Raw genomic sequence first — 27758 nt, 5'->3', positions numbered from 1 at the left:
AAAATATTTGATATGGGCACCAATGCGGTGAGAGCGGAACCAAGCAATCCAGTACCTAAATTATATTCACTGATACTTTCGCGAAAACATATTTGTCACTCCATAACTACTGTGCGCGAAGAGCAACAACATTTCTGGGCTTTACTTGACTTTTATGAATAATAAATGATGGTACTCTCCGTGAAAACAGCCCCGAAATTCCTCTGGCTATTTTTCGTATAGGGGTTAAACTACTTCTACTTGACAATTTGAAAATAGCGAAAAGTATGTAAGTAGATCACTTAATATTACGATGTAGAAGTAGAAATAGGGAAAATCAGATCTACTTGAGTAAGTACCAGAAGTACAGGAAAACTACTTGAGTACTTCCCAAAAGTAGAAGTACTTCGTTACTGACCACCTCTGCGCAACCCTCTCCATACCGGTAGATGTTTATTGTCATACAATATTGAATTTTCTAACCGATCAATCATAATAACAGCATTATTAGCCAGCGAGTCTTATTAAACACACATTCATAAACGCCTGAACCATGACAATAATTGATTGTTATAAGAGCATTAATGCACCACGTCGAAATACAATGATAGTAGAAGGGAAATTGCTTTCACGATTTTATTCCTTGATAATAATGTATGTCCATAAATTTCCATTGACGAGTTGGCACTCCGAAATAACGTATATCGTGCTGCCTATGAATTATACTAAAAATTCCATAAACGCCAACGTAGTATGTGGGGGCAATAAACGATAGGTCGATATTAGGTAGGAGGCGTTGGCTGTCTGGATTATTGGTCAGGGGTCAGTGGGCGATATTGCTGATTTAGTATTCATCAATCAGCGTGATACTTTCGATATAAGATATGAGTCATGATGATGTGACTTTAACTAGGGTTACGGTACGTCCTCCTTTAGGAGGATTGGTCCTCATTTTTGGAACAAATGTTCTTCCTTCCTCCAAATGTCCTCCTTCTTGTCAATTTGTCCTCCTTTTTGGGCTACAATGCCAACAGAGACCACGAAAGGCTTGAAATTTTGGCCTAGAAGATAGACGACGGGTCATGCGAGAGTATAATCTGAAAAATTACCCGCAGGAGTCGACTCAAAGTGATGACCCTTTTTTCACATCAAGATTTCCTGTAAATATTACAAAATCAGCTGTTTTCAATTTCGGTACACTAAACTTTAGGGGTTGTCAGAAGGGTCCTGCTTTCCGGATTTTAAAATATGGTAACCCAACTTCGACGAAATGTATACCTACAGTTAATAAATTTCTAATAGATCGAAAGTCACTTTCTTCAGCAAAGACCCGCATGCGCAGTGTGGTTAGATAGCGTATAGTGGTATAATCCATTGCTGCAACACCAATGGGTTGCGGGTTCGAGTCTGACGGAGTTCTACTCCGGAATTCCTACCTAAGTGTTGGAGGTTTATCTAGGCTCCTCCTCGCCATCTCACCCGTGTAATCGGTGCTACAAGTCGGCAGCCACGGAATTAGAATGAAGAACATTGGCCTGGTGTAAATGACCATAGTAGTCGATAAACACCATGAATACCACAGACGAAACAAAACCCGCATACGCACACAGTATGTGGGAATGGGAATTTTCATATTACATTTTGCATCACGGACCCAAATATACGATTTAGGTCTCCTCAGACATAGATAGTCTGCGAGCGCTGGACCGCATGGGACTTATGGGCCTATAGGACAATCAGGTGCTGGTGACGGAAGCTTAACTTCCAAAATATCGTGACATGTCACTTGTTAGTCGCAACTATAATCAATAGTGACGTAAAAAGGTCCCTCTTAGTTTTCTGTTGAATAACCGTTCTTGTCGCCATCGTCCGGCAGATTATGATATGAAGTTGAAATCCAATGAATTTGAATCATATATTATAGACTGCTGGAAATCACAGGTATTTCCCAAACATGTTCAGTAACATTGTTCACATGGTAGAGCGTATAGAGTATAGGCTCGTGTTTTAACGGCAGCATCGAAATAATCACTGTTTGAATACCGAATACGAACGTTCACACCATCCCAGTGTTGGGATGACTCGAGTCACCTTTTTCATATGACTTGACTTGACTCGAGTCACTTTGCTAAAATGACTTGACTTGACTTGACTCGGCGCTTCAGAAATGTGGATTGACTCGTGACTCGGAGCAAAATTCACGAGTCAATTTCGAGTCATCAAGTGAACGTTGTCGATTAAATCTCTGCATCTTGTGTGTGTTCGGAATGTTCGCGATACGCCGATGTCACTTGTGAAAGCGACCAGTCATTCACTGATAGTACGTTTCAGGTTTCACTGATCCTCCATTGTTATATCACAAATACATTGACTGCAAACAAAATTATCACAGCTTACGTTGTCGTAGTAGTATAGTAGTAGATTAATCTAATATAGTAACGTATCTCTGTTTCTTAGACGGCTCAGTGGTCAGTGCTAACATTGTGCATAGCGCTCACATTTACCAATCCTCTTGTATGATTTAAATCGAACGAATATAGTTTATGCGTTTGTATTCTCACGGACGTATGCTGGATGGTTGGGTATTGTACGATATCAATTTGTTCCAACTTTTCGAGGCTTCGTATTCGATCCTCAATTTTGGATGATAATAACAATCTAACATGTAGCTATACAGTTATTCATGTATTTTATTAGCAGTTCTACGTGTGCGTCAGTGGTACAACGCCTTTTAGCATGTATTTAACTTCATATTCGTTATATGATTCAAGATAAATGGTCAATTAATCTGTCCTTCATGCAGCGAGCAAAATGTAATGACTTTGAATCATCACTCATACTTCGAAAATTCACTATGACTTGAATTGTGACTTGACTCGTGACTTGACTTGACTTGACTTGACTCGAGTCACCTCCAAAAAACGAGTGACTTGACTTGACTCGAGTCACCTTCGAAAATTGATGGACTTGACTTGACTCGAGTCAAAATGTGCAATGACTCGAAATGACTCGTGACTCGAAGGTAGTGACTTGATCCAAACACTGCACCATCCCTAGTTTCAATATCTCAGTGGTTCTTACTTCTTAACCTTCACTAAGCCACCAGAGATGAGCATTAGGGCTGTTCAAAAATAATTTTCCCTAATTCATTAATTTTTTTTATTGGATCTGCGGAGTCCTAAACTTGTTAGAATTGAGCCAAATTTGGTGTGCAGCGTTTTTTAGGGTAACCTGACAATTTAATAAGTGAATGGCTGGAATCCGAAAAAAAAGTTATTTTTGAACAGCCCAATGAGCATGGATTAGGATTAGGATTTAGACACACCGGATTTGTGAAAACTTCCAGGATTATAATTGGATTAGGATTTGAGATTGTTTTTTAAATGGATTAGGATTAGGATTGGATTGACCGATTTTCGGGGAGATTGATGTCCTAAGGCGAATGGCGAATAAGTTTTTCGTCCTACCAAAGTTACTTCTGTAGTATGGCACTAATTAAGCGTTTTATTTCTTTTCTACATAATTTTAGGCATAAGTTGAAGGCTTTATAACTATTTAACACTATATTTGAATCGGATTAGGACTAGGATTTAGATTGGAATATACAAAAGTTCTGGATTAGGATTAGGAACAGGATTTGAAACTTCGGATTTGAACTGGATTAGGACATAGAAATTTCAAATCCGCTCATCTCTGCGCGGAACAACTACGCAAGTCTGCAAGCTTTCGCGGAACCTCAAATTTTCGCTGAGTCATGAAAACCAAAATTAACCACGAATCACATCTAACTACACATCTATTATCTTACTCCAAATCACTGCTGCACAACATGAACTGTGCATCAACAGAGTGTTGAAAGACCATTCCATTACCATTCAAACATAATTTTCACACAAAACGAAAACTTTATAATTGATATTGATTACGAATCCGTGTGACATCTGCTGTTACCTTTGAGATACCAGTTCGGAAATGCGAGGCTTCTCCTTGAAAAGCGTCATAGTATTGTTTGGATGAAACACAACTTCGACACCAATTACTTCATTGCAAATGAGCCTATAAGTATTGGAGATGGAATTTACATTCCAGAATGACACTGCACTGCACACGACGTACCACCACAGCAATCATAATTCGACGACTGGTCGGACCTATAATGACCAGCAACCAATGATAACCAAGATGGGCGTATCATCACAAATAATATCTTGGAGCGGAGTGTGTGTCTCGATCTCCCGCGGAACCCCCGGGACTGGCTCACGTAATCCCTAATATTTCATGGGACGCCGGTTAAGAACCACTGATCTAAACAATTCCATCGGCATTTCCTTGACCGTCGTACGCGAGGCCTGAAACGGTGATAATCCCCGCTCCACTATTAATATTAACAAGGGCGATTTTTTTGACATGTCAGAATTTTGTCAAAATTGTAGCGTTAGGTCAAAAAATTGTCAAAAATGTTTACAAAGTCAGAATTTTTTTGTCACCTGCATTTCGTTTGTATCGTAAATGTTTGCACTGTCGGTGAACTTATCATTTGACATCTTCAACTTTTAGCCCACTTTATAGGCCTACCGTTGTAGACGGCCCATTATCTGCTCATTGTGAATCATAAAAGGTCAAATGAAACAAATAGGCTGACATGGTCTTATGCTCAACGTACCACAATATCCTAACTGAAGCGAGACTGCTTGGACATTGGTTCTTATATCATGAAGCACATGAGGAAAAATTGTGATGCAGACAACGTTGTCAGAATGAAGCAACACGCTGCGTCACCAGCAGTGTGCACACAACTTCAGTGTTGCCAGCCAGCAACTGCTTTTGTTGAACTTTCTTTCTCCATTCTTGGCAAGTGACTTGATAAGGACAGACACTTTCTACCCGAGAATGTAGGAAAGTATTTTTCGTTGTTGTACTACAACAAATTTTAATTATTTCTACCATATACGTGATGTAACTACTGGAATTCTTCATAGGTCCTGATTTAGGTAAAATAAAGTAAAATTTGCCGGTTTTTACGTCAAAAACGTTTTTTTTTCAGGCCAAACTACTTCGTAAAGACAGTTCCAACCACAATTGAAGATAAGTAGTACAATTCTAACATTATATGCGAAAACACCTAATTTGCATACGTGAGGTCAAAATTTGATAAAAACTACGTTTTTTAGGTCAAAAAAATGTCAACATTTTGATTTTTTAGGTCAAAATTTTCCGTTTTAGGTCAAAAAATCGCCCTAGTTCCACCCGTATCGAAAAACATGAACTTGACGAAGTTTAATAAATTTATTGTGACAGTGCTACTCTTAATTGAGTCACCAAAACGGAAACGTAGACGGCATATTTTGAAAAATATCACGACCCCCAAATGTTTTGTTACGCTATATGCGCTCCTACAGTATTGGACTAAATACAGGCCATGCGCTCAAGTATGTTCCTGTGTCATCATGAATCAGTGAGTGCAAATGAGAGGGTGTTGCAATCAATCTTTTACGATGAACTTTGCGTAAAGTAATAAAGTGAAAGTGAAAGTCCGAGAACTCCGGCTTTTGCGGCTTTGCGTCATCTCCGGAGATGCCGTCTTTGGAATATCACGCATTCGGCGAATTTGGCAGAAAAACTAAAATTTCACTTCTCCATCGTATAATTGAGTATATTAACAATGTGGAGTATAAAGTAGAGAAAGCTATATTTGAATTCTCCAACAACATAGAAGTGACCAACCCAAGTAATTCTGCATCGGTATTAAAATGAAGAATAAAATTATACTTCAAAATCGTATAGCGACTCGAATATACCGCAACTTACGAGTATAACCGGACTTGTGTGAATAAATTTTTCAACGCCAGATTGGGACCTCTTCGACGCCAGATCTCTTGGAGAAAAGTGAGTAGGCCTATATTTTATTAGTCAACCATCAAGCAAAACTATACTTTTTACTTTTCAAAGTCCAAATTAGTAAGCATGTAGTTTAGCCTGAAAACTGTTCAAGTAGCAGCGAAGTAGTGTAAAAACAAAACATAATTGAGTAGCTATAGTACAAGCAGGCAAAACCTATGTGAGTACAACCAAAAAGTAGAAGTAGGCCTAATTCGATATTAACCATATCTGCTGGCATGCATAGACCTGGTGACCACAAATGGCATGCAGTGACTCCGCGTCGATGCCACCTAGGAGTTCGGATTCATTTATATATGTTATCAAGATCCACGTGCATGGGCGTTCTAATATACGTCGGGAATGACGAAAAAGAAAACAAACCTGTTTCCGGATGAAACACAGTGATTTAATTTTAGCCAGCAACATATTATATAGTGTGAAGACCAGTCAGCCCTCAACATTACCAGACCTCGATCTGACTTATCAACCTTAGATATCGACACATGTGTCATTCATTTTCATCACCGGTCGTTTTTGTTATCCCTTATTTCTTTCCATCCAGTGTGCATGCCTCTTATTGATATCGATTATAGGCTACTCCAAGTCTTTTCGACACCCTCCTAGCTTTTCATTGTATCGCAGTCTGCTGGTAGTTTGAAATGATGAAATTATAAATAAACTGATACTGACTCTTACTCACACAAACCGATCTAAGCCTATCTTATACTGAGGAATTGTGAGAATTGTGATAGCCCAATATAATCGACTACATGGGATAAATATAATTGAAATCGGAACATGAATAATTTAGGGTTAAATTTATAGCAAGTAACATTTTGTATTCGACCAGCAAATTGCATAGCTGTATCGTGATTGATACAAGCACGATATTATACCGTTATGTAAATAGAACTCTGATTGTCATTCTCCAGTGGGTGAATGTGGGTAGCGCCTTCGGGTTCGAGTACGCCCACAGTAGCCTATACAGTGGGTACGTGTACTCTGTACATTCTACAGTACACCACCGACTCCACAATATAAGCCAAAATATTACAAACAGTTCTCTTAGACATCCTTCGATGTGCATTTTATTCGGAGAGTGGGCTACGTGTTACCAACATCGTTTATAGTCTGAGCCTTTGCGGTAAATGGTAACAGATATCGCGTTAAGTTGTTGACTTCTTAAACCCATGGTTAAAAGTGAAAGTATGTGCTCTCTATCTTGCTAATTATAGTATTAAGATTATGAATATCATTCAACCAAATGCAACTGTATCTTATTTACGTCCATGGCGTGTAAACTAGGGAGTGTCAGGATACGCTTTGTTGAACTTCAATATTGAAATGAAATACTACTTTGATAAATAGTTGGATTTTCAAGAATTATATCACTCTATAAAATGCAGTCAGCATTGGTGACCTCGCACTACATATAAAGCATCTGCATGTAGTAGAATGTTCGATTTGAGTCGAGATCAGAGGAGATCCTGGGGCGAATGCTTCAGTATCCCTAAACAAATACAGTCCTTCAAGGTGCTGACTTTGTATCAGGATTTGAAAAGACGCATCCATCTACAATTTCAAATGCCTTTTGTCGACCAGCCTTCGATGCACCGCGTTTTGATGCCATTTCCCATTCGACGAATACGTTCGTTGTAAGATTGTTGGTGAGACACATCAGATTATCATGAAGTGCCAAAATAAAGTCTTGTCGTAGATGCAATCCAGCAAATAGAACTTGGCATAAGAATAGAGCACAACGATTGTGTTGAGTAGGCTGCAGACAAAATTTGGGAAAGGCAATGCCGGATTGGATTATTATGTATAGTAAGGATAATACGGAGCAGAGGTTTCGACTTCATTTAATCTTATATGATAATATATAAATTTACAATTAAGTGGATCAGGTATCCTAGGTGAATTGAATATCCTGAAACAGATCCTAAACATGTTCGTTCATTCAGCTATTTCGTGTATACGAGAGAACGCTTAAATGGAATCGAGAACTCAGCGATGTAATAATGGAGCCTAAGTAATTACGATATTACAACTCCTTTAAAGAATTCTATGGGGATACGAGCAGATTATATATCTATATCTATCTGTGTGCACTCTGCGGATAGCTTGCACCATATTTTGCACTCGATGTTGGGTGGTATCGGCTTACCAATAAGCCTTTAATGGGAAACAGAGGTGGTCAAAGTAGTCAAGGTTAGTACTGGAGGAGAAGTAGCAGTAACGACCTAACTTTCTACTCAATTACAAGCAGAATTGATAATTTCTAAAACATGTCAAAACCACTTCAGGTGGTAGTAGTAAAGTATAGCTTCAAAAATAATACTCGGTCGTGGAACTGCATACGTTTATCAGTTAATCAGACGGGGCTACTTGAGAAATAAATAAAATCGATCTTTGCGACTGATAAAAAAATATCAAATGACAATACAATTAGTATAAATATAGTACAATCTTTCAGTTAACGTGATTCAGTACAGTTGTTGTTTTGCGGCATTCATGTTGGTTGTTGACTACTGTGTTCGTTCATTCACACCAGGCCAATTATCTTCATTCTTATTCCGTAGCTGCCGACTTGTAGCACGGCCCACTTCTAGGCTTTTATAAGACACCGCTTACACGGACGAGTGGCGAGGACGAGCCTAAATAACCTCCAACACTTAGGCAGGAATTCTGGAGTGGACCTCGGTGGGATCGAACCCACAACCCATTAGTGTCGCAGCTGTGGAATATACCACTATGCCACTACTTCGCCCAGTTGTTGTGATAATTTAACTCATAACAGTGATGCAAACATATCTTAAAACGAGGCCTATACCTAGAACTACTTTCTACTTTGAAAATAAATCTAAACTGTAAAAAGTCAGTATGAGAGAAAGTAGCTGAAAAACCTATCTGCTTGAGTAAATAGTGTAAGTATAGCCAAAACCTAGAGGAGTACTGTGAAAGATAAATATACTTCGTTACTGACCACGACCACATCTGGTCGCAAGTATATCTGTTAGAAATAGATTCTCCTACCGGATATGTAATAATATGTCGACCATTCATATATACTAAATATACGAGGGCTCGCTAGAACTGTTCTGGTTAAAGTGGAACGTGTTGATGGTTTTCGATATCCAGTTCATTCTAAGTCATCACGACTCGTTCCCCCTATAGTGCAATTCCGTCGCTATTGCGATCGTCAAACATAGCTCGTTTTGATAATGTGCCACCCATTCTATGGGCTTTCATGTTTCGTCGTTACAGTTGAAGAATGTCAATCTCTGTTCCATCTATTTCAAAGGATTGCGATTGCCCAATTCCCATACACAAGAAAAACGGAAAGTAATCGTAGATTTGATATTCGTGATTATCCCTTCACAGCTGAAGCATTTCGTCAATTCTTTGATCGGTCCGTACGTGTTTAGTTCATCCAGAGTTTATTTCATTCTACAAGTACATGCTGAATCGTGAAAAATTCGGCCGTCATTAGAAATTGGAAACCCTGAAATGTGTAAATAATTTGGCTTGAATAGCGTTTTATTTACGATAAGGCGGATGCACTCCAAACGACCCGACCATACCTTTGCTTACACTCTAGTAGCAATAATGCATAAGATCAACCGCTTTTTAACCCTGATTATATCCCACAAACCCTACAGCCCTATACCGCTATCAGTTCACTTATATCACATTGCATACAGCTGGAAGTAACTTGCTTATAAATGAACGTTGTATATTATCAATTACACGCACTAGGTCTACTGGAGCTCGGTGGACAAGCCGACAATCGACATCTATGAATCATAATAATAACATGCGACTATTCGAGCTGGAATGGGTCAAATTCACACGAGTGTGCGGTGGCTGTTGGTTCCCTGACGCACGGCGAGACGAGTTCGTCCGTTGCATAGGAAATATGATAAAGTTTATGTTTTAGAAACTAGTGATGATTAATGTGAAATACATTTGCTGCAATCGGTACTTTAGAGACGCCGAAGCAATCACATCATAAGTTGGCAATTTAGGCTGATTGAAATTTAGGATCTGGAGCGTTCTGTAGCTGACAGTACTAGATTGCGAGAACTTGAACAGTTACATATATTTATGTGTTAAATGCGATTTAAACAGTCAGAAATGTTTTTTTTATTATTCCGCATTCATACTCTGCTATGCGGATAACGTGTTTACGGTTGGTAGTCGATTTGAAGAGTCGCGATTGAAAGCGTGCGGATCTAGTAGACATTTCTAAAGTTAACCGAAGCTAATGTGCCGTCTACTCACTCGTTACGTTTACGTGTCGGCCTGCCTGTCTGTTCGTAATGTGGTAAATTTCATGTGAGGAATGTGTCAAATCGGATGAAGGTGGACATGATCTACAGGGCCGTGAGGTGGGAAACTGGGAAATGCGACCCGTCAAATCGCTTGAGATGTACTGCACGTAGAGAGTCTATCCGAGATGAAACGTGCATTAGCCTACTCGTTTGCAAGCGGTGTCAAGCTCTTGCGTTTCGGCCGAACAATACGATGACCCCTGTCAAAGTGAAGCCTCAAGTTCCTGAACTGGTATCTGAAAGGGAATAGCAGAAAGTAACAATGATTTGCAACAAATATTCAGTATAATGTTTTCGTCTTGTGTGAAAATCATATAACATTCCTTTGATGTGCAGTTCATTTCGTGCACCAGTAATCTATAGTAGTGTATTAGATGTTTAGTTAGTTGTCTATTGTGGTAGATTTTTGTTATTATGACTCGGGGGAAAATTTGGCGTTCCCGAAGGCTTCGGATTAGCGAAAGTTTTCCCTAGGTTAGTAAAGGTTAAGAACCAGTGCTCTACAATCTACATTATGCCGCCCGCAAACCTCATCAAAGGTTTGAGGACGTGATTTCAATTAAGCGACAACGACGAGGAACACAAAATCACAATTATCGATGCAGCAGTGTATTCGTTCAATCGAGTTTATGATTCGGTTTCCACGTCTTGCTTGCCTCCGATGGAAAATAGTTAATATCTTTCTTAAACACGATTCCTTTAACAGTAGTTTGAGCTGCATAAGTAACGTTCTGAGGTTTCGCCCGACCACGGACCTGTGTGGCATGGGAGGGTGTTTGAAATTAGGATGGGAATAGGACGTTATATACTTTTGTTTCTGATGTTTGCGGCATACACACCGACTAATGACATAGCCTACATATACACAATCTGTGCTATGCATACCACGATGTGCATGATGTGCCTATGCCGATGGACACTTGACACTGGACAAGGATGGTACTGATATAGCCTTGTAAGGCTTTCAAAGTCTTTCATCCCTCCTCCATGCTATCCGGGAGATGCTATATCTGATATTTATGTGTAATTTAAATCACTGGAGTTCTTCCCGCATTATATTTCGCGCGAGTTGTTGTTTTGGTGCTTATGGTGTGTCGACTGCTTCTGTGGTCATTGCCGCAAGCCCAATATTCCCTAATATGATTCCTGATATGTCAACTTGTAACTATCCGCGCCAGCGTAAACTATCCAAAACCTATATATTGCTTTTGACTTGTTGGTCTATTGATATTCTCTCTTGGCAGGATATAAGTAATCGCATTTATAGGATACTTTTATAAGACGGCACAACTTGTGAAACGATCTGTGAGTGGGGTTCCAACCTGTGCACAAGGATATGGCTTTTCATGCACCCACCGTACGGTGGCTGTTCATCCTCACCATGATAGTTGCGTTTCATACGTCACACGCACGTGAGTACAGACTTTTTAAATGATAAGTTAGAGCACAACCTTGCTGTGTAATGCGAGCATGCGCATGCGATTTCGCCCTTCAAGTATACAGGAATTGATGCGTCCAAGCGTGTGTGGATTATTTTTCACGTTCCAGGCATACTACACATCAGAAAAAAGTGCCCAGTACCCAGTATTACGATCTTGGACATCTGGGTTTATAGGTACAATTTTCATTTCAACTTCACCACTGGCTGCCTCGACTTTCAACCTTGCCGAAGTGGTTCAGATTTGATATCAACTTCACTGAATTTCTCTGCAGTCAAACCTTCGCAGTGGTGTCGCACTTTATTACGCTGTGTTGGTGCGAACTGTATGCTCCAAATCAATTTGTCGTACTTAAAATAGAGGGCAGAATTTCGTTGGTAGCAATGGCTTTATTTTCGTCTTGGATGATGCACTGATTGTGGTCTCACGAGTGGGGCATTATACGACAAAACGCCCGAATATTATAATGCTGTGGCCGAAAGATTAATTTATTGCATTGATGCATTTGCAATAAAAAGGGATCCCAACAAAATTGGACGCTCGGGCATCGGGCATGATGCGATAAGCCTGAACGACAGCTTACAATCTGACATCGGGCGCTGAAAATGTTTTACCAGTATGATGTCTGAATTCAAGCTTAAGATAAGAAGGCCTTGTTACAATTATGAAATGAATTCTGCTTGAAAGTAACATCGCATGAGTTGAACACCCAAGAATAAGTTGTGGAGCACGCCAAGGCTCGCGCTGCCTGTAAATTCACTTACGCCCTCTACGATTCCAATACTTCACAACGCAACACAGAAGCACTAACGCGTAAAATTAATTTATTAGTCCGCAGGCCACACTTGTTTTGTTCCTACTATTTCATTGGTATTGCGGTATGTGTTCTCGTTAACTGGTCGACAGCAGCAGGGCTAGCTGTTAGCGTGAAAGCGTCGAAGTTCTATCAATTGTTATTACGTCACACGTAAATATGTTTCTTCTACTTTATGCTATTAACTTAAATATACATAAAAGCCGACGTATTCGCTATGTGCGTTGATAAAACGCGATTAATGTATTAACCCAGCGATATGGTCGGCAAATACTCGGTCTAACTCAAAATCGGGCATGAAGTATATTCCATGTTTTCTGTTTCTTGTGTCACGCTATCATCATTTATCGTATGCTTTATAAAACACAGTAATGGTTGAATTTTCACTACTTCAGTAGTTTAATAAATGTCGTAAAAGTCATAGAACCGTAGTAATAAGTTGTACGCAGGGAATTGTGATGGTTCCCTCGAAATAGCGGAAATATAGTGTAATTGGCACAATTTCACGGCACGGAATGTGATAATGGTCACAAACTGTTTGTGTATGATGTATATGGGCACTCAAAATGAATTACATCACTGAGAGATAGCTATTGGTTTGGAATCTCCCTTGCTTTTATTGGATGCCATTAGCCTTCCCTGGGCAGTGCAGTCGGCGAATCTTTAGATCCAAGAAATTGCTTTTTTGTGGTCGCATGAGTCTCTCGTATACACAAGACAACATTATTGGTCAAATTAAATTATAACTTCAATTGAAAGTAAGCGTACTATCGTATCATAGCTGCCAGTTCGAAATAGCAGCAAATCTTTTGAGGTCCATGTCTCCGTGACACTCCGATTTTCGCTTACAAGGAAGGATTAGGGTACGCCCGTAACGTCAAATTATATAGGTACAAACATCCAATTGCCTGGCATGATGCACTCAAATGTTATAGTAACATAAATACATCGTATAAATTTCGTGGGCTAGGAGCCCTGGTGGACTCGTGTAACGCTCGCGATTCGTGAATTAACCGCCCGTAAATCTAACATCCTGCTTCCAGCAATACCAATCAGGCGAATATTCAACCTTCGTAAAGACGGATGCGGTAGCTTGTCGTTAATGAGAAGGTCGCAAATGTGTTTGTGTTGTGAAATTGATTGACTCGACCTGAATTGAACGTTGATTGGGCGAGTTAATTGAATAGTTGGAATGGACCCGAATATTTTCGGCTGACACTCGTCAGGGGTAATCGTCAGCAACTAGTCCAGAATTGGAAAGATCATTGTATATCAACAATCGTATCACAAACTATGACGTCACCAGCATGAAATGAGATCTCAAATAAGAGAACGTTCAATGTTCTATTTTAAGATGGTACACGAAATCCTTTTGTAGACAAAGCTGGGGCTAATGTATTTTGATGAAGGTCGACTCCAAGGCACACAGATGAAAGTGTGAGCGGCCCCTCCCAACGAAACGAAAACGCATAAACCTGCAAACGCATAAACCGGTATGTCCCTAAACGCGTGCATCACGCTCGGTGAAAAGTTCACCCTTGACTCATCCGCTCAAGCTTGACGCTGAGCGTTCAAAGGCCATAACTTCTGCCATTGGCAAACATCTGTTGGATAATCCAGCTTGTGCGAAAAATTATCGATACGACAGATTTCGCGTCATCGTAAGTGGCCGCTCATACTTTCATCTGTGTGCCACGGAGTCGACCTTTATCAAAATATATCGCCCCAAGCTTTGTCTACAAAAGGAGTTCGTGTACTATCTTACAATAATGTTGAAGTAGAATAGTACATTTAACGCTCTCTTATTTAAGATCTCATTTCATGCTGGTGACGTCATATTTTGTGATACGATTGCTGATATACAATGTTCTTACCAAATCTCTACTAATAGTATGATAATACTATTCTATGCTAATGATAATAGTATAGAATAGTATATTCAAATTGAAAAAAAAAACCGAATATTTTCTACTGACACTCGTCAGGGGTAATCGTCTGCAACTAGTATTACCCCTGACGACTGTCTGCCGAAAATATTCGGGTTCATTGCGATATGAATATTATATTCAATTGTATATTAAGTTCTGTACCTCCAAGAAGCTCTCTACTAGTTGCTGACGATTACCCCTGACGAGTGTCAGCCGAAAATATTCGGGTTCATTTCAATATGAATATACTATTCAATTGTATATTGAAGTTCTGTACCTCCAAGAAGCTCTAGGCTAGTTAAGAAATCATTCGCGATACGCCTTTAAAAACCTGTCGACACAATTTCCCCCGTAGGATTCCGCATAGCACCCGCATCCATTCGAATAATTCTGTAAACTAATTCAAGGCATAACGCGACTGGGTGAAGTCGAGTAGAATTCGTTGTGACGTCATGACAGTATAAATGGTTAGAAAAGTTCCAACATGTACGTTTTAGGTGACCACAAAGGAAAATGATGCTAGTTGTATACCACATTTAAAATCATGTGTTAGTTTTTACCACCGTTATCTCATTGAGCTTTGTGTAAATGCTTGAAGTAGATAACGACTGCAGAAATTTCGTTTTCACTAATGTCCGTAGCTTTGTGGGACATATTGTAATTGCTCAAGCACGGACAATCGAGGTTTCACGATTCCTCAGATGGGAAGAAAGTGTCGAAGCGATAATTCTCGCTCATAGTAAAATTCTTTGTGACAAGGGCGTATAATTTCAGTAGGCCTACTCTAAAAATTCGTCTCATTCTAATTACCCTATTCGAATCATTGCCAGTAATACTCGATTTGGATTGGATTATACTCAAATCATTGTGTCCAACCCTAACTCATAATTTCATAACATAACTTTTCCGAACGTTTAGACTTGGAGCGAACTAGGCCGGGTCACACGCCGAGCGCGACACGAAACGGTGACAACGTGATGCGAATCTTTAAAATTGTTTCAACCATAACAGTTGTCGCACAGTCCTATAATCAAGTGGATGAAAGTTTCCTTCGCGATAGCGATATCAGGTTACAACCGCGGCGTTGCGCGTGTCTTGAACGTGAGCTCAATATTTTGATCGGGTTCGTGTGGTTTTTAAGTAGGCGAGGTGGTGCGGAGACTTCGTGTGACACTCGTGACATGACAAATGTCGCAGGTGCGACAAAACGTCATAAATCTATTTCCAGCCGAACGGCATTGCAGCTATATTCCTATAATCTTGCGTTTCCGCGCGATTTTCAGCAATTTCTTGACGCGTTTCGTCATCAGTAACTGCAAGGCATTGCTGAGTCATCGATGACAAATTGATACGCACCGGTACAACGTAGAGACTGCTTGAGTGATATTGCAGTTATTGGTATTTACGAAATTCTAAAAACTTAACGTCATCTACGATCTACTTACGATTCACACCTCTCGTAGTATATGACCGACATTACGCAAACGATCCGGGTAAAGGGCGGCTTTCGCAAATAAACCGCCAAAACCGCAACCGTAACCTCTAAAATCCCATTCTGTTACGTATATTTGCGTCGATATTGGTTCAACTTGCCGAGTAAATAAACAGTATGAAATGAATTCGTCAAACAATTCATTGATCGGCAGCAGATATATGGTCAGGATTCTAGGATTGGAATGAAGTAAAGATAATAGTGATGTTATTCAATGTATGAGATTTTGACTGAACTGTTTCAAAGCTTTTTATTGCCGATCGGATGAGATGCGGGATCAATCCTCACCGTTTCTACATTTACGATTCGGGAATGTGTGTGACTTGGCGATTTGTTCACGACCTTGTCGGTTTTTCAAGCCAAGAAGGTCTTACACATACACTCTTAGAGGGTGTGAATATACATCAGTGGTACACGAAATCATTACCCATACCTCAGACTTACACCACGGTATAAATTAAACACAACACGTAGGGGCGCAGGAAGGTATGCAGTGTGCAGTGTGCACGTATAGACACGTAGGGGCTGTAAGCGTAACCAACGTATCGAGGTGTGCGGATTTAATATTTTCCGAAACACTTAAGGCTTCAATTATACCAATTTAAATCTGAATGTGTTTGCCATCATGACATTATCCATGGGATATTGGCTCAATTCCGACCACAGCCGTGTAAAATTTCAAGACACTGGTATTCCCATGCTTGTCTAAATCAGAATCAAGTTACGCCAAAGCTCCCAGTATAAATCCTATATGAAAGGAAATTTTCCGAGTACAAATCCATGCGTATCTCTGCGAAACGTATATTTGATGAATAGTTTTATTGGGCAAATATTCATTTAATTGAAAAAAAATCAAAAAGGAGGTTGATGACTTATTCGAAATTATATCAATTTCAAATCTTCGAAAACACGAAATTTGCGGGATTAGGTCACTTCAATCACCGAATACATTAGCTACGCTGACACGCATTGTGGCTACAGCTGCTACGGAAGAGAGCGACGCATCCATTTCGATATATTAATCATGTTGAAGTAGACCAATTTGCTTAGCCGTAAACTGATCACCAACTCGCGTAGGAGGCGAGATAGCGTAGTGGTTTAATCCACAGCTACAAAACCAATGGGTTGTGGATTAGACTCCGACCGAGGTCGACTCCAGAATTCATACCTAAGTGTTGGAGGTTTAGCTAGGCTGCTCCATGCCATCTCATCCTTACAATAAGCCTAGAAGTGCGCCGTGCTACAAGTCGACAGATACTGAATACAAAACTGGTAATATCGGCCTGGTGTAAATGACCATGACCATAGTAGTCGACGAACACCATGAATACCACAAGCAACAACAACCAACTCGCGTGCTCAGATCATGGCAAGCCAAGAGTGCTATTTATTGCATCAGTATTCCCGGACAAACAATATCCTTGTTGAACTTTTCATAAATGGCGCAATTCTGAAATATAACTTGTTTTACAAAACCTCGAACTCGAGTAGGTGAGGTGTAAATAGAGTATTTAGAGTCGGTGATTGATGCAAATTCTATCGTAAGTGATTTCTCAAACTAACGATCGATTGAAACATTTGCACTTTTCGAAACGATATGTTTTGGAATAATACTAAGTATGCACAAATTGGCAATAACATATAGGGGATATTGCTATCGTGATGCTGCTGATTTTGAAACGGCGTGTGCTTTCTGTACGGAAACGATGCCATTTCGCGTCGATATTTTATGCGTAACAGAGGCGAATGTTTCGACAAAATGCGGCATTCGACGATGAAGCACCAAATCTAAAATAGAATTGTGCGCAACGACCTGCAAAACCACTGTTGCCGGCGCGTGTGAAGTGCGTCGCTGTGATTAGCAACACCGACATGACGCAGCAAGTTGAGAATAGTGTTTCAAGATGTTTCGGTCAACAGTAAAATACGCTGACGAGTAATGTAACAGCACGAAATGGCAAACGGGGCTGCATAGAGTGTCGGTGTTAGCGTCGCATGACCTCCAGTTCGATTGGGCAACAGACCTTTCCGGGGATAGCACAAAAGACAAAATGTTGTGATTGCGTTGGACAAGTCTCGAATTCAAAATAACAACCTGCCACCTCGTTACGAATGTCTTCTCGGTTTTATTTGGGGTAAACCGTGAAGTCCAAAGTGTTGCAGACAATGTGTACTTTTCCCACATGTAATGTATTATTGGCCCGGAGCAATAACGAATAAATAAAATAGCGTTGAGCGGAGCATTCGGCAACAATTTGTCTCGTGCAATTGCAGTAATGATCACAGTGTATTTAACTCGGTGACAAGATTCATTTGCATGACTTGACATAACATATGAATACCAATAGGCCTGTTCGTACGATAAGATGAGACAGCATTAGATATCAACGAATTCCTCCAGTCCAATTTTCCTAATACTTTTCATACACCATCACGACCAATCGCACATGAAATGTTAAAATTGTACTGACGATTTCGAAACGAGGAAACGAATATTTATTATTTATTGTTTAGACAAATGTGTAAGGCCGTAACAAAACACAAGGATTGATATTTTCAAAAGTCAATGTTTATCTCCACCCGGATCTTCTTAAAGACGTTAGGGAGGGGCTCAGCGTATGAACTAATATTAGATTCTAAGCAATGCAAAGGTTATGCTAGAGAGGGAGAATCAAACACCGTCGATCGTATCAAAACCGGAAAGCACGTGTCGTGATAATCCATTGCAAAGTCTAAGGCTCAAGCCTTCATTTCCCCGCGCAAGGATGTTCTCATATCTTATACTAGTGTTTACTATCAAAAGATCACTGTCAATGACATCAGAAGCCGGTCAAATTTCCGATCACTAGCTTCTGCCCAAGAGCTGTGCGTAAAAACCATGACTGGATCGTAAAATTGGTATCAGCGGCTTCCTTGCTAGGCGTTCCTATCACTCCGGAATAGCTTGGAGAGGACAAATGGTGATGCAGACTCGATAACCTACTCAAAGGTTCCTTCGACAAAAATAGACCGGAATGGAAAGAGTAGATAATAACCGAATAAGTCCAAATTGCTTCGCTTATAATATCTCGGTTAGGGGTTTGGCATGCAGTTTACACAATGAAATGAAAAATATTACATGGTTTGGTGGACTATTTGTATAAACACAACTATACGACTACGTCTTGTCTTCGTCGCCATTTTTTGCTGTTGCACGAACAGTCTCCGAATTGCTAGTCAAATATTCTAAACCGCCGGCTCGATTGGATATATAAATTGTGCGGTCCAAGGTATTTCCTTGCATATATTGTAACTAAAACTATTTTTCTTTCTGGCTCAAATGGGCTGCAATGTCAACCTTGGTGTTAGCGAGTCACTAAATTGAAACGTCTCACAAAAAGAAAACTCATTTCTTTAATAATTTGGGGCAAATATCAATCGCTTGTTTGATTTCTTCGGTGTAACTACTTTTCATAATGAGGCTAAATACATTTGCGTGTTTCCATTCCCTTTGACGGGTGACATTTACTCACGTGTAGCCTATCAGCTTGCGCAGAAGAAAGGGTTGGACCACTGTGTCCACTGTTACATAGGATTGCAATCAGGCAAGAAAATGTTGAAGGAATTGTTGGCTTAGATCAGGGTCGCCAACTCAAAACGGGTCGCGGGCCACTTTTCAAATTTCGTAGCGGTCGCGTGTCGCATGAATTCCATATCGATTTAAAATGGGCAACCACGTTCTAAAACTCTACGTCAGTACAACGCTGTGCTACCTAACACGGGCGATAGGCGTAGTGACCACAAAGAAAGTAATGTTTTATCATAGGAATACAAATACAACAAAAAATCATTATCAATAATTTCATTTTATTTTAAACTCTGAGCTGTGCACGATACCTAGAAATGCTTTTCAGCGACTAGTAACCGACATCGGGGCTAGCAAGATACGTTACTAGCTGAAAGACTATCTCCCTCCACGTAAATCTTGATATTGTGGGGAAGCCAGTGGTTCTCAAACGTTTTTAGACACGCTCCCCTTTATGATACTGAAAAATTTCTCCCCCCCCCCCTTCTCGTCATATCACAAAATGCAACCAGAATGCTAGCAATCTCAACGGATATTCTGATGGCATGGAAGGTTATGACTGTAAATGAAAGAATTCTCAAATATTAAATTCGGACTAGCAACAGCTATGAAAATTATGGGAATCGCGCGAAGCGCGAAAAAAATGCGGGAAAACATTTTCAGTTGAGCGCAGCTCCGTGGCCCCTTCCGGATGCTTTGACGCCCCCGCAAGGAGGCGCCCTCCAGTTTGGGAACCACTGCCCTCAACCGTTTTCTAAGCGTTGCGGTCTTAGCAGTGTTTGGGCCACTGCCGGTCAAGGCAATACGCCCATTTATTTCAGGTGATTCTCCCGCGATGCCATCGCCAAAGCCGTTTTAGCTATGGTGACCAATCGTGATGTCGAGCACATGAGAATAGCTGATTTTGAAACAACAACAACATCAAGATGTCGAAACTGTAGTCAATTTTAGCATTTCAAAAATGGTTTTCTTAGCTTTCTTCCCAAGACAAGTCGCGGGCCGCGTGCTGGTGACCCCTGGCCTAGATCAGCCCGTTTGATCACTCGCGACATGGACATATGAATATTAATATGAATATAATTGTCACCGGTGTTAGTGAGTGGATGACCGACTGCTGTGACAATATCTAAGCTCAATTCGATATGTGTGTCTAAATTACTGACATATAAACTAATGACAGTTCACAGTACAAGATATCATAACGATTGAAAAGCGTGGTTGATACTCTTGACTCACAGCGTTCACCAAATAACCATGAAGGGGTTGAACAATAATACCTAGGTGATGCAGTAACGTTTACGAAAGAGAGTTAATCTGGCAGAATGATGTAGGTGACAATAGGAAAATGCCTAGTCCTTGTGTTGAATCCACCTAACGGTTACGATATTTTGGGATCGGGATAGGAGGACACTTTTATCAAATCATAAAAGTTAGTTTACCGAAATTGAAAAAAGCTGATTTTCAAATATCTTCTTGAAATCTTGTGTTAATTAAATAAAAGCCATTTTTCAGATATGACTCCCGCGTAACCCGTCGTCTATATTTTAGACGTAATACCTAATAAGGCTCTCATTCAAGGATTCCAAAATCTGTTGGCTCAATCGCCAATCCTTGTTTTGGGGATCTTTTGACTTTTCATGAACTCCCAAAGGAGCCACAAACTTCAGTTTAAGAACCCCTGGCTTCGTGCGGCGAGTTTGTGATGAACCCTTGTATACCTTTTCGTAATGGTGTACCGGTGTATATTTTGGTGTACCGTGCACAGCGGTTGAACAGCACTGGCATCTTAGCATTGATTACCACGTAACACACCGTGCGCAAGATTTTCTTCATTGTTTCTACATGAATCCCTCGATCAAAGCACTATCAACTATATTCTCCACGTGATCGACTAAAAATACCCTCGACTACCATTAGAATGCGTTGAACATACGAAGTATCTTTGGATAATAGAACATGAAGGATTGTTTTGCAGTAGGTGTGTAGTGTACTACCGAAGACGGCGGAATCATTCCATTTCTGAATTCTTTTATTTTTATATTAGTGCACTTTGGCGGTTTGTATGTTGCAAATTGTAATGCATTTTTGTTGCTCAATTTAGAATCTGATGAAGAGGGCTCAGGGGCAGGCGAACGTAGGTATTTTATCTTGATCAGGGTAACTAACATGGTTCTTGAAAAAAAGAACGGTGTGAGAATGAAATAACAAACTAACGCGTATCGGAAATCTGCGAGTGTAACAAATTCTGATCAACTGATTGTAACTAATCCCTAATGGATATGCGTTGATTTGCATGTTGGGTATTCGCAAGAGTGATATTTATAAGTTATATCACTAGGGCAAGTTTTTGTTGCAGTTAAATCCGTGAAAAGCTGCATTTATTTTTGTAAAAATTGCAGAAGTTGCATTTTGACCACAATATTGCTCGGTTGACTGAAAAAAAAAGGTCAACTTCCCAGATTGACTAAAAAAAAGGTCAATTTTCCGGCTCAGCTCCCGAAATACCCGTAAAAGCGTTACTTCGGTGTTGATTTACGGTGTTTCAGTCGAATTTGGCCGTGTATTTCAACAAAATCGAAAATACTTTCATGAAAAATCGAGAAAGTTGCAAAATGTTGCAAAAAGTTGCATGGAAAAAATGGACAAAAGTTGCAAAAAGTTGCACTATAAGATTCCTTCAAACAGCTTAAAACAGCATTCTACATATCTTACGAGTATTTAGGAAGCTGCCGGAATCTGTAAAAAAAGTTGCAAAAGTTGCAAAAACTTGCCCTAGTTATCAGATAAGCTTAGCAGCCACAGAGATGTCTACAGTGTCTGGGTAATCCTGTATTGGTGTCGAGTGACTAACAGTTGAGTGTGGAAATAATTTGATTAATAAGACAATATGTATAGCACGAGGATCGTGTTGAATTTTATGTATGGTAAGCAGTAAAATCTAACTGACAATGTCCAATAAACCATACTAACAATTCGCATGGCACAATCATTGATTTGTATAATGTAATTGAACAGATCATAATGGATTTTTCGTGACAATAGCAATTGTTTCTTTACAGCGCGCGACGGTGGTGAAGGTAGGATATCATGTCATTTGCATTATTCCATAATGAAATAGATGCTGGACGTAAAGTTATTGGTACGAAATGTAACTCATAACATACATACTCCTGTCGTTTTGAATTAAGACAGCGAGACAGCATTCGTCAGCGTGAACATGTGAACACTGAACACGATCAGTTGTAAAATCATAAACCCTTGTGCCTGATTTGACAGACTGTTTGCCGGCAGTTTGTCATGTAAACGCCACCTGTACAAATAGTACTTGCGTTTGCGACGAGGGATTCACTGGAAACGGAGAAAATTGCACCAGTAAGAATTTTATATTTCCAAAATATTCCCTATTCCGTTGAAGTCTATTAGATACTTCTCTTTTAGCTATAATTAGTCTGGTCTACTTGCACACAAGTGTGTGGAGGCAGATAACCGGTACGAAACAGCAAATGAGTTTGAAATCCTAGCCGATGTGTAGATTGTGATTTGCGAATATCCTCGCTGAGGCAGCACAGGGAGGAGAGCAGCGGGAAACACCATGTTTAGTTACGGCCAAGTTAAAGGTTATAGCGCATGAGTAGCCTAATGGGCTAATACTGATACGTAGCGCATAAGGAGAGCAATGCCCTTTGCCACAAACAAGTAGCGCAGTTAGATACTTGCAAAAATTAGCCTACAGAGTTTTAATGGTATCAGTGAGCGAAAATCTTAATTTGAAAGTGCGCGGTTCACTCTGTTGCATTATATCAGACGAGTACAGGGTGTCCAATGAGACCGAAAGTGACAAAATGGAAGATATTTCAAGTTGAACAGGTAATTAGTGATACCAATTTCATTCATTTTATTAAAATTTAGGACAGCCAAAAACTCTTGAGTAGTCCAACCACTGCAGTCTCATTTCAACGTGACATCGTGTCTCACAACATGGCAGCCAAATACCATCAAAATTTAATAAGAGCTATTGATTCACTGGTCCACATTATTGATGTATAGATAGATGGTCCTCCTAATTGCATATCTTAAGTCAGATCATTATTGACCAAACGGCTCATGTGTAATACGACGTAATATGTAGAATAGTCAACTTCGTTCAGAAGAAAAGGCTATACTATGCAGATTTCAGGTTATAATCGTCCGTGACTAACAGTGTCACAGGACATGCGACATTGTAGCATTTGCTCGTGTGGTAGCAATGTAGTGTTACGTGCAGTTAGTACATACTGCATCAGTATATATTTCGGTGGCCAGGTCGATATAAAATTGGAGTAGCGTGTTACGTGCAGAGGTGGTCAAAGTAGTCACCGTCGCTACTCAAGTAGAAGTAGAAGTAACGCCGAAATTTCTACTCAAGTAGAAGTAGGAGTGGTGGTTTACTAGTAAGTAAGTAAGTAGGTATTCTACGCTTATTTTTGCCTGCAAAACTGAAAACTGTCAAGTAGAAGTAGAAGTAGCCTACAATCATAACTACTTAAAAAGTAGTGTGAGTTGGCAAAATCTACTTCAAGTACTTCAAAAAGTAGAAGTACTTCGTTACCGACCACCTCTGGTTACGTGTTGTAATATAAGTATATAGCTGTCGGTGATGATATGCAGTTATAGTGACTAATACGCAGTGTTCAGTGACCAGCGTCTTTTGACAAATGAAAACGAGTTTGCGCTCTTCCACCATAGCGTCCTATATGGTGTGGACATAAGCAAATCTCACGACTCAGTGAAATTGGTCTACGTCACACTTGCCATTTGACTAAAGACAATTTGACGTTAATTTTTGGCCGGCTTGCCGAGCGCGAAATTTGATAAAACGGGAATCAATCGAAAGCTACAGCGGTACTGATTGCGAAAATATAAATTTTATTCTGCTCGTCGTCCTGGAACCCCTCAAAATCAGCCTCTAATGTTGCATTGTAACGGAATTTGGTATTGTGACGCAACCAATGCCAAACTCTGTTACAATGCAACATTCGAGGCTGATTTGGGGGAGTTCCAGGACCACGAGCAGAATAAAATTTCTATTATAGCAATCAGTACCGCGGTAGCTTTCGATAGTTACACGTTTTATCAAATTTCGCGCCCGTCACAAATTACCGTCAAATTGCCTTTAGCCAAATGGAAAGTATGACGTAGACCAATTTCACTGAGCCCTGAGATTTGCTTGTGTCCACACCATATAGGACACTATGATTCCACTGTCTAAGGGTGTCGGCAAAGTAACATATATTTTGATCGTTGTTGATCCTTTTGTCATTTCCGTATAAGGCTTCGGCTCAATAGATGATGATGACGAATGCGACGAATGTGATGTGAATGCGAACTGTACCACGGCGCAAAATGGCAGCAATGTATGCGTTTGTAATGCCGGGTATACGGGGAATGGTACGATATGCGACGGTGAGAATTCTTGAACTGCTCCTGATAAGTAGTGGCTATCTGGCTAAACCATTAGTTGTAACTCCGGAATTTGGCCACACCACCAATAGACATTAATTGACACATAAAGCTGTAGTGGAGGATTCACTATACAAGAACGTAATTCAATCGAAGCGCAATCTAGCCGACCTGAAGTGGTCAGCTAAGCAGACCCATTCTATTTTTCTAGGTATCAAGTAGGCTAGAAGTGGGTCGTGCTACAAGTCGGCAGCTACGGAATCTAAATCAAGAAAATCTGCCTGGCGTAAATAACCATGACCATTGTAGTCGACAAACACCATGAATACCAATAACAAACCTACAAACACCTGATCAGCGGCCATACACAGAGGCGCAACTGGAAACACTTCAAGGGGCGGTAACGAAAACGGCATACTGTCTGTGTAGCGTAGAATGTAGTAGATTCTCGGTCTCCGCGAATTTCGTACCCTAATTGTAGTATTTTAGGTTCTGCAACATGGCTATGGAGTATCGACGAATACGTGTATTTGCCGAAAAGAGTATACCGAACCCTTACGGCGCAGACCCATCTAACATAGACTAGCTAGACTCAAATTACTTTCCGACACAAAATTTCGATACGATCAAAACGATACATTCCAGATATAATTTGTGAATTTCACAATCAGCACAGGCCGAGAAGAGAGAGGGCGCGTGTCAGTCGATCTTTACAACCAATCACGTGACCGATGTTCTACTCATTCCACATGACGTCGATAGTTTCGTAATATATTGTGCCGCATGTTGGACAATCCATGTTTTAGGACCCATTGTGGCGAAAATTGTAATTGACAGTCGAAAGTCGAGCGTGTCAAGGAAGAATAAGTTTGCGATCACCAAGTTCCGAAACCTATATATTTCATTATCACCACTATCACAGACGAATTTTCCGGCGCAAGGATCGCAGAATGCAAATGAATGCAGGCATACGAAAAGCGTTCAGCACTCTGTAATGTTATGTAGTCGACATTGAAATCAATGATGTCTTGTGGCGAAAGATTGGTAAACATTTTTTTTCAAATCGTGCATGAGAGCTAGGATCCGATGGATGCCTAAATGTTGCATTCGTATTCTTCCGTCTTAAAAGCGCACTGCGTCAATTGATCGCACGACACTTAAGACGTAGTCGTACGACTGGCGAAACTTGCGGCAATTGATTTCATTATGTAACTTGCGCCTTTTAATCGGGCGGTTCCTTTGCGCAATATCCATTGCAACTGGAAACGATTGAAATATCCTGTTGCGCTAAGCATAGTGTGGATAACATGACAGTCAAGTCGAGTCATTTTCAATTCCCTCCGAGTCAAGTCCGAGTCCAAGTCAGCGAACAGAGGATCGAGTCCGAGTCATGGTATTATGACTCGAGTCCGAATCCAAGTCATTGTGTTGACTGCTAAGTTTCCAGGTAAAGTCTTCCTACACCCACTTTTTTAACTATGTTTGGTGATATTGAATAGTTCGCATTTATAATATATCAATTTTCCTCACTTTTAGCAGTTTCTGGTCGCATTTTCAAGCACCATAGTACCAACAAACGAATTCCCAATAGTGTGTTGGCTTCGAAATTACAATGAAATGTCGGTCTTCGCCGTCTCAATCTCGAGTCAATGACTTGCTTCGAGTCATGCGCAATGACTCGAGTCCAAGTCGAGTCAATACACAGATTGACTCGAGTCGAGTCATTTCCGTATTTTGAGAAAATGACTCGAGTCGAGTCGAGTCATCCGAAAATCGTGACTCGAGTCTGACTCGAGTCATTACAGCCCTGCATTGCGCATGACTCGAACCAAGTCATATGACTCGAGACTCAGACGGTCAAGACCGAAATTTCATTGTAATTTCACAGAATAGTAACGCAGCCACCCTATTGGTCTTTCGTCTATTGGTAGCCTACTAGTATTTGAAAATGCGACCAGAAACTGCTAAAAGTGAGGGAAATTTAGTATCTTATAATGTGAACCATTTGATATCACCAAACACAGTTATAAAAGTGGGTTTAACAAGACCTTAACTGAAAACTGAGCAGTCTACACTATGACTTGGACTCGGACTCGAGTCATGATACCATGACTTGGACTTGGACTTGACTCGGTGGTGAATTGAAAATGACTCGACTTGACTCGAGTCAAAACTATAAAAGTGAGATTGACTTGTGACTCGGAGCCTTGTGACTTGGTTACAACCCTGGTCGCATGCTTCCCTGACCCTGTGGTTGCGCAACGATTCTCGCCAAATATCTTCGAAATGCCAGTAGCTTGTACTAGCATCGTTTTTTTCTTTGTGGTGTATTTCTATATCTTGTAGGAAAGGTTGAAAGGTTAAAATAGGTAACACCATACTCCCTAATATATACTGGACCATCCGTACCCGGACTGGTAAGGCTGTACCAAAAGTCATATGCGCTTATATGTATGCACTCGAAGCAAGCCCTGTTGCTTGCTAATATATCAAACCGAGGTACGCAAGAAAAATTAGCGTAACTGACATAAAAGGAAAGCAGGGCGTATTTAATATTTCTATACGACTCAGTAAAATATACTTCTCTTTACTGACGATACATCGGACAATTTGATGCTTGTGGGAATTCGTCAACGAATATTTGACGCACCGATATCATGCAGATAATAAAGGTGCCTGTTTCAGGGCAGAGTGATTATGTTGACATGCAACAAAATATTTCTAAACCACATTCACGCCTGATTACGTGCTGGACGCATCTTTTCCTGCAAGTGGGTATCATTTTTATTGGACAAAGATATTTTACAACTAAAAACAGTCAGCGCAGCGCTTGATGTGCACAAAATGATGCCAACTCTGCATGTGCTATTGTTGCCTTCAATATTGTA

General features: G+C 40.3%; 1 protein-coding gene across 13 annotated transcripts in view; it reads left to right on the top strand.

The window, feature by feature from the left end:
- Nucleotides 1-9557: 9557 nt before the first annotated feature.
- Nucleotides 9558-27758, top strand: part of LOC145437362 (uncharacterized) — a 93719-nt gene continuing 75518 nt past the window's right edge. For 4 of the 13 annotated variants that reach the window (XM_080314578.1, XM_080314573.1, XM_080314575.1 and 1 more), the window contains exons 1-5: nucleotides 9567-11605; nucleotides 21533-21565; nucleotides 22491-22508; nucleotides 22708-22803; nucleotides 24742-24873. In XM_080314578.1, coding sequence (XP_080170704.1) covers nucleotides 11530-11605; nucleotides 21533-21565; nucleotides 22491-22508; nucleotides 22708-22803; nucleotides 24742-24873 — 355 coding nt within the window. In that variant the 5' untranslated portion in view covers nucleotides 9567-11529. Of the gene's footprint in view, nucleotides 11606-21532; nucleotides 21566-22490; nucleotides 22509-22707; nucleotides 22804-24741; nucleotides 24874-27758 lie in introns of all 13 variants that reach the window. The other 9 variants (XM_080314570.1, XM_080314571.1, XM_080314569.1 and 6 more) reach the window with 6 other exon arrangements.

This window comes from Botryllus schlosseri, chromosome 4, assembly GCF_051294905.1.
Source record: "Botryllus schlosseri isolate E-star chromosome 4, Bs_hap1, whole genome shotgun sequence".
NCBI lineage: Eukaryota > Metazoa > Chordata > Ascidiacea > Stolidobranchia > Styelidae > Botryllus > Botryllus schlosseri.
Note: the sequence above shows the minus strand (reverse complement) of the source record. Positions and strands in the feature narration are given on the sequence as shown.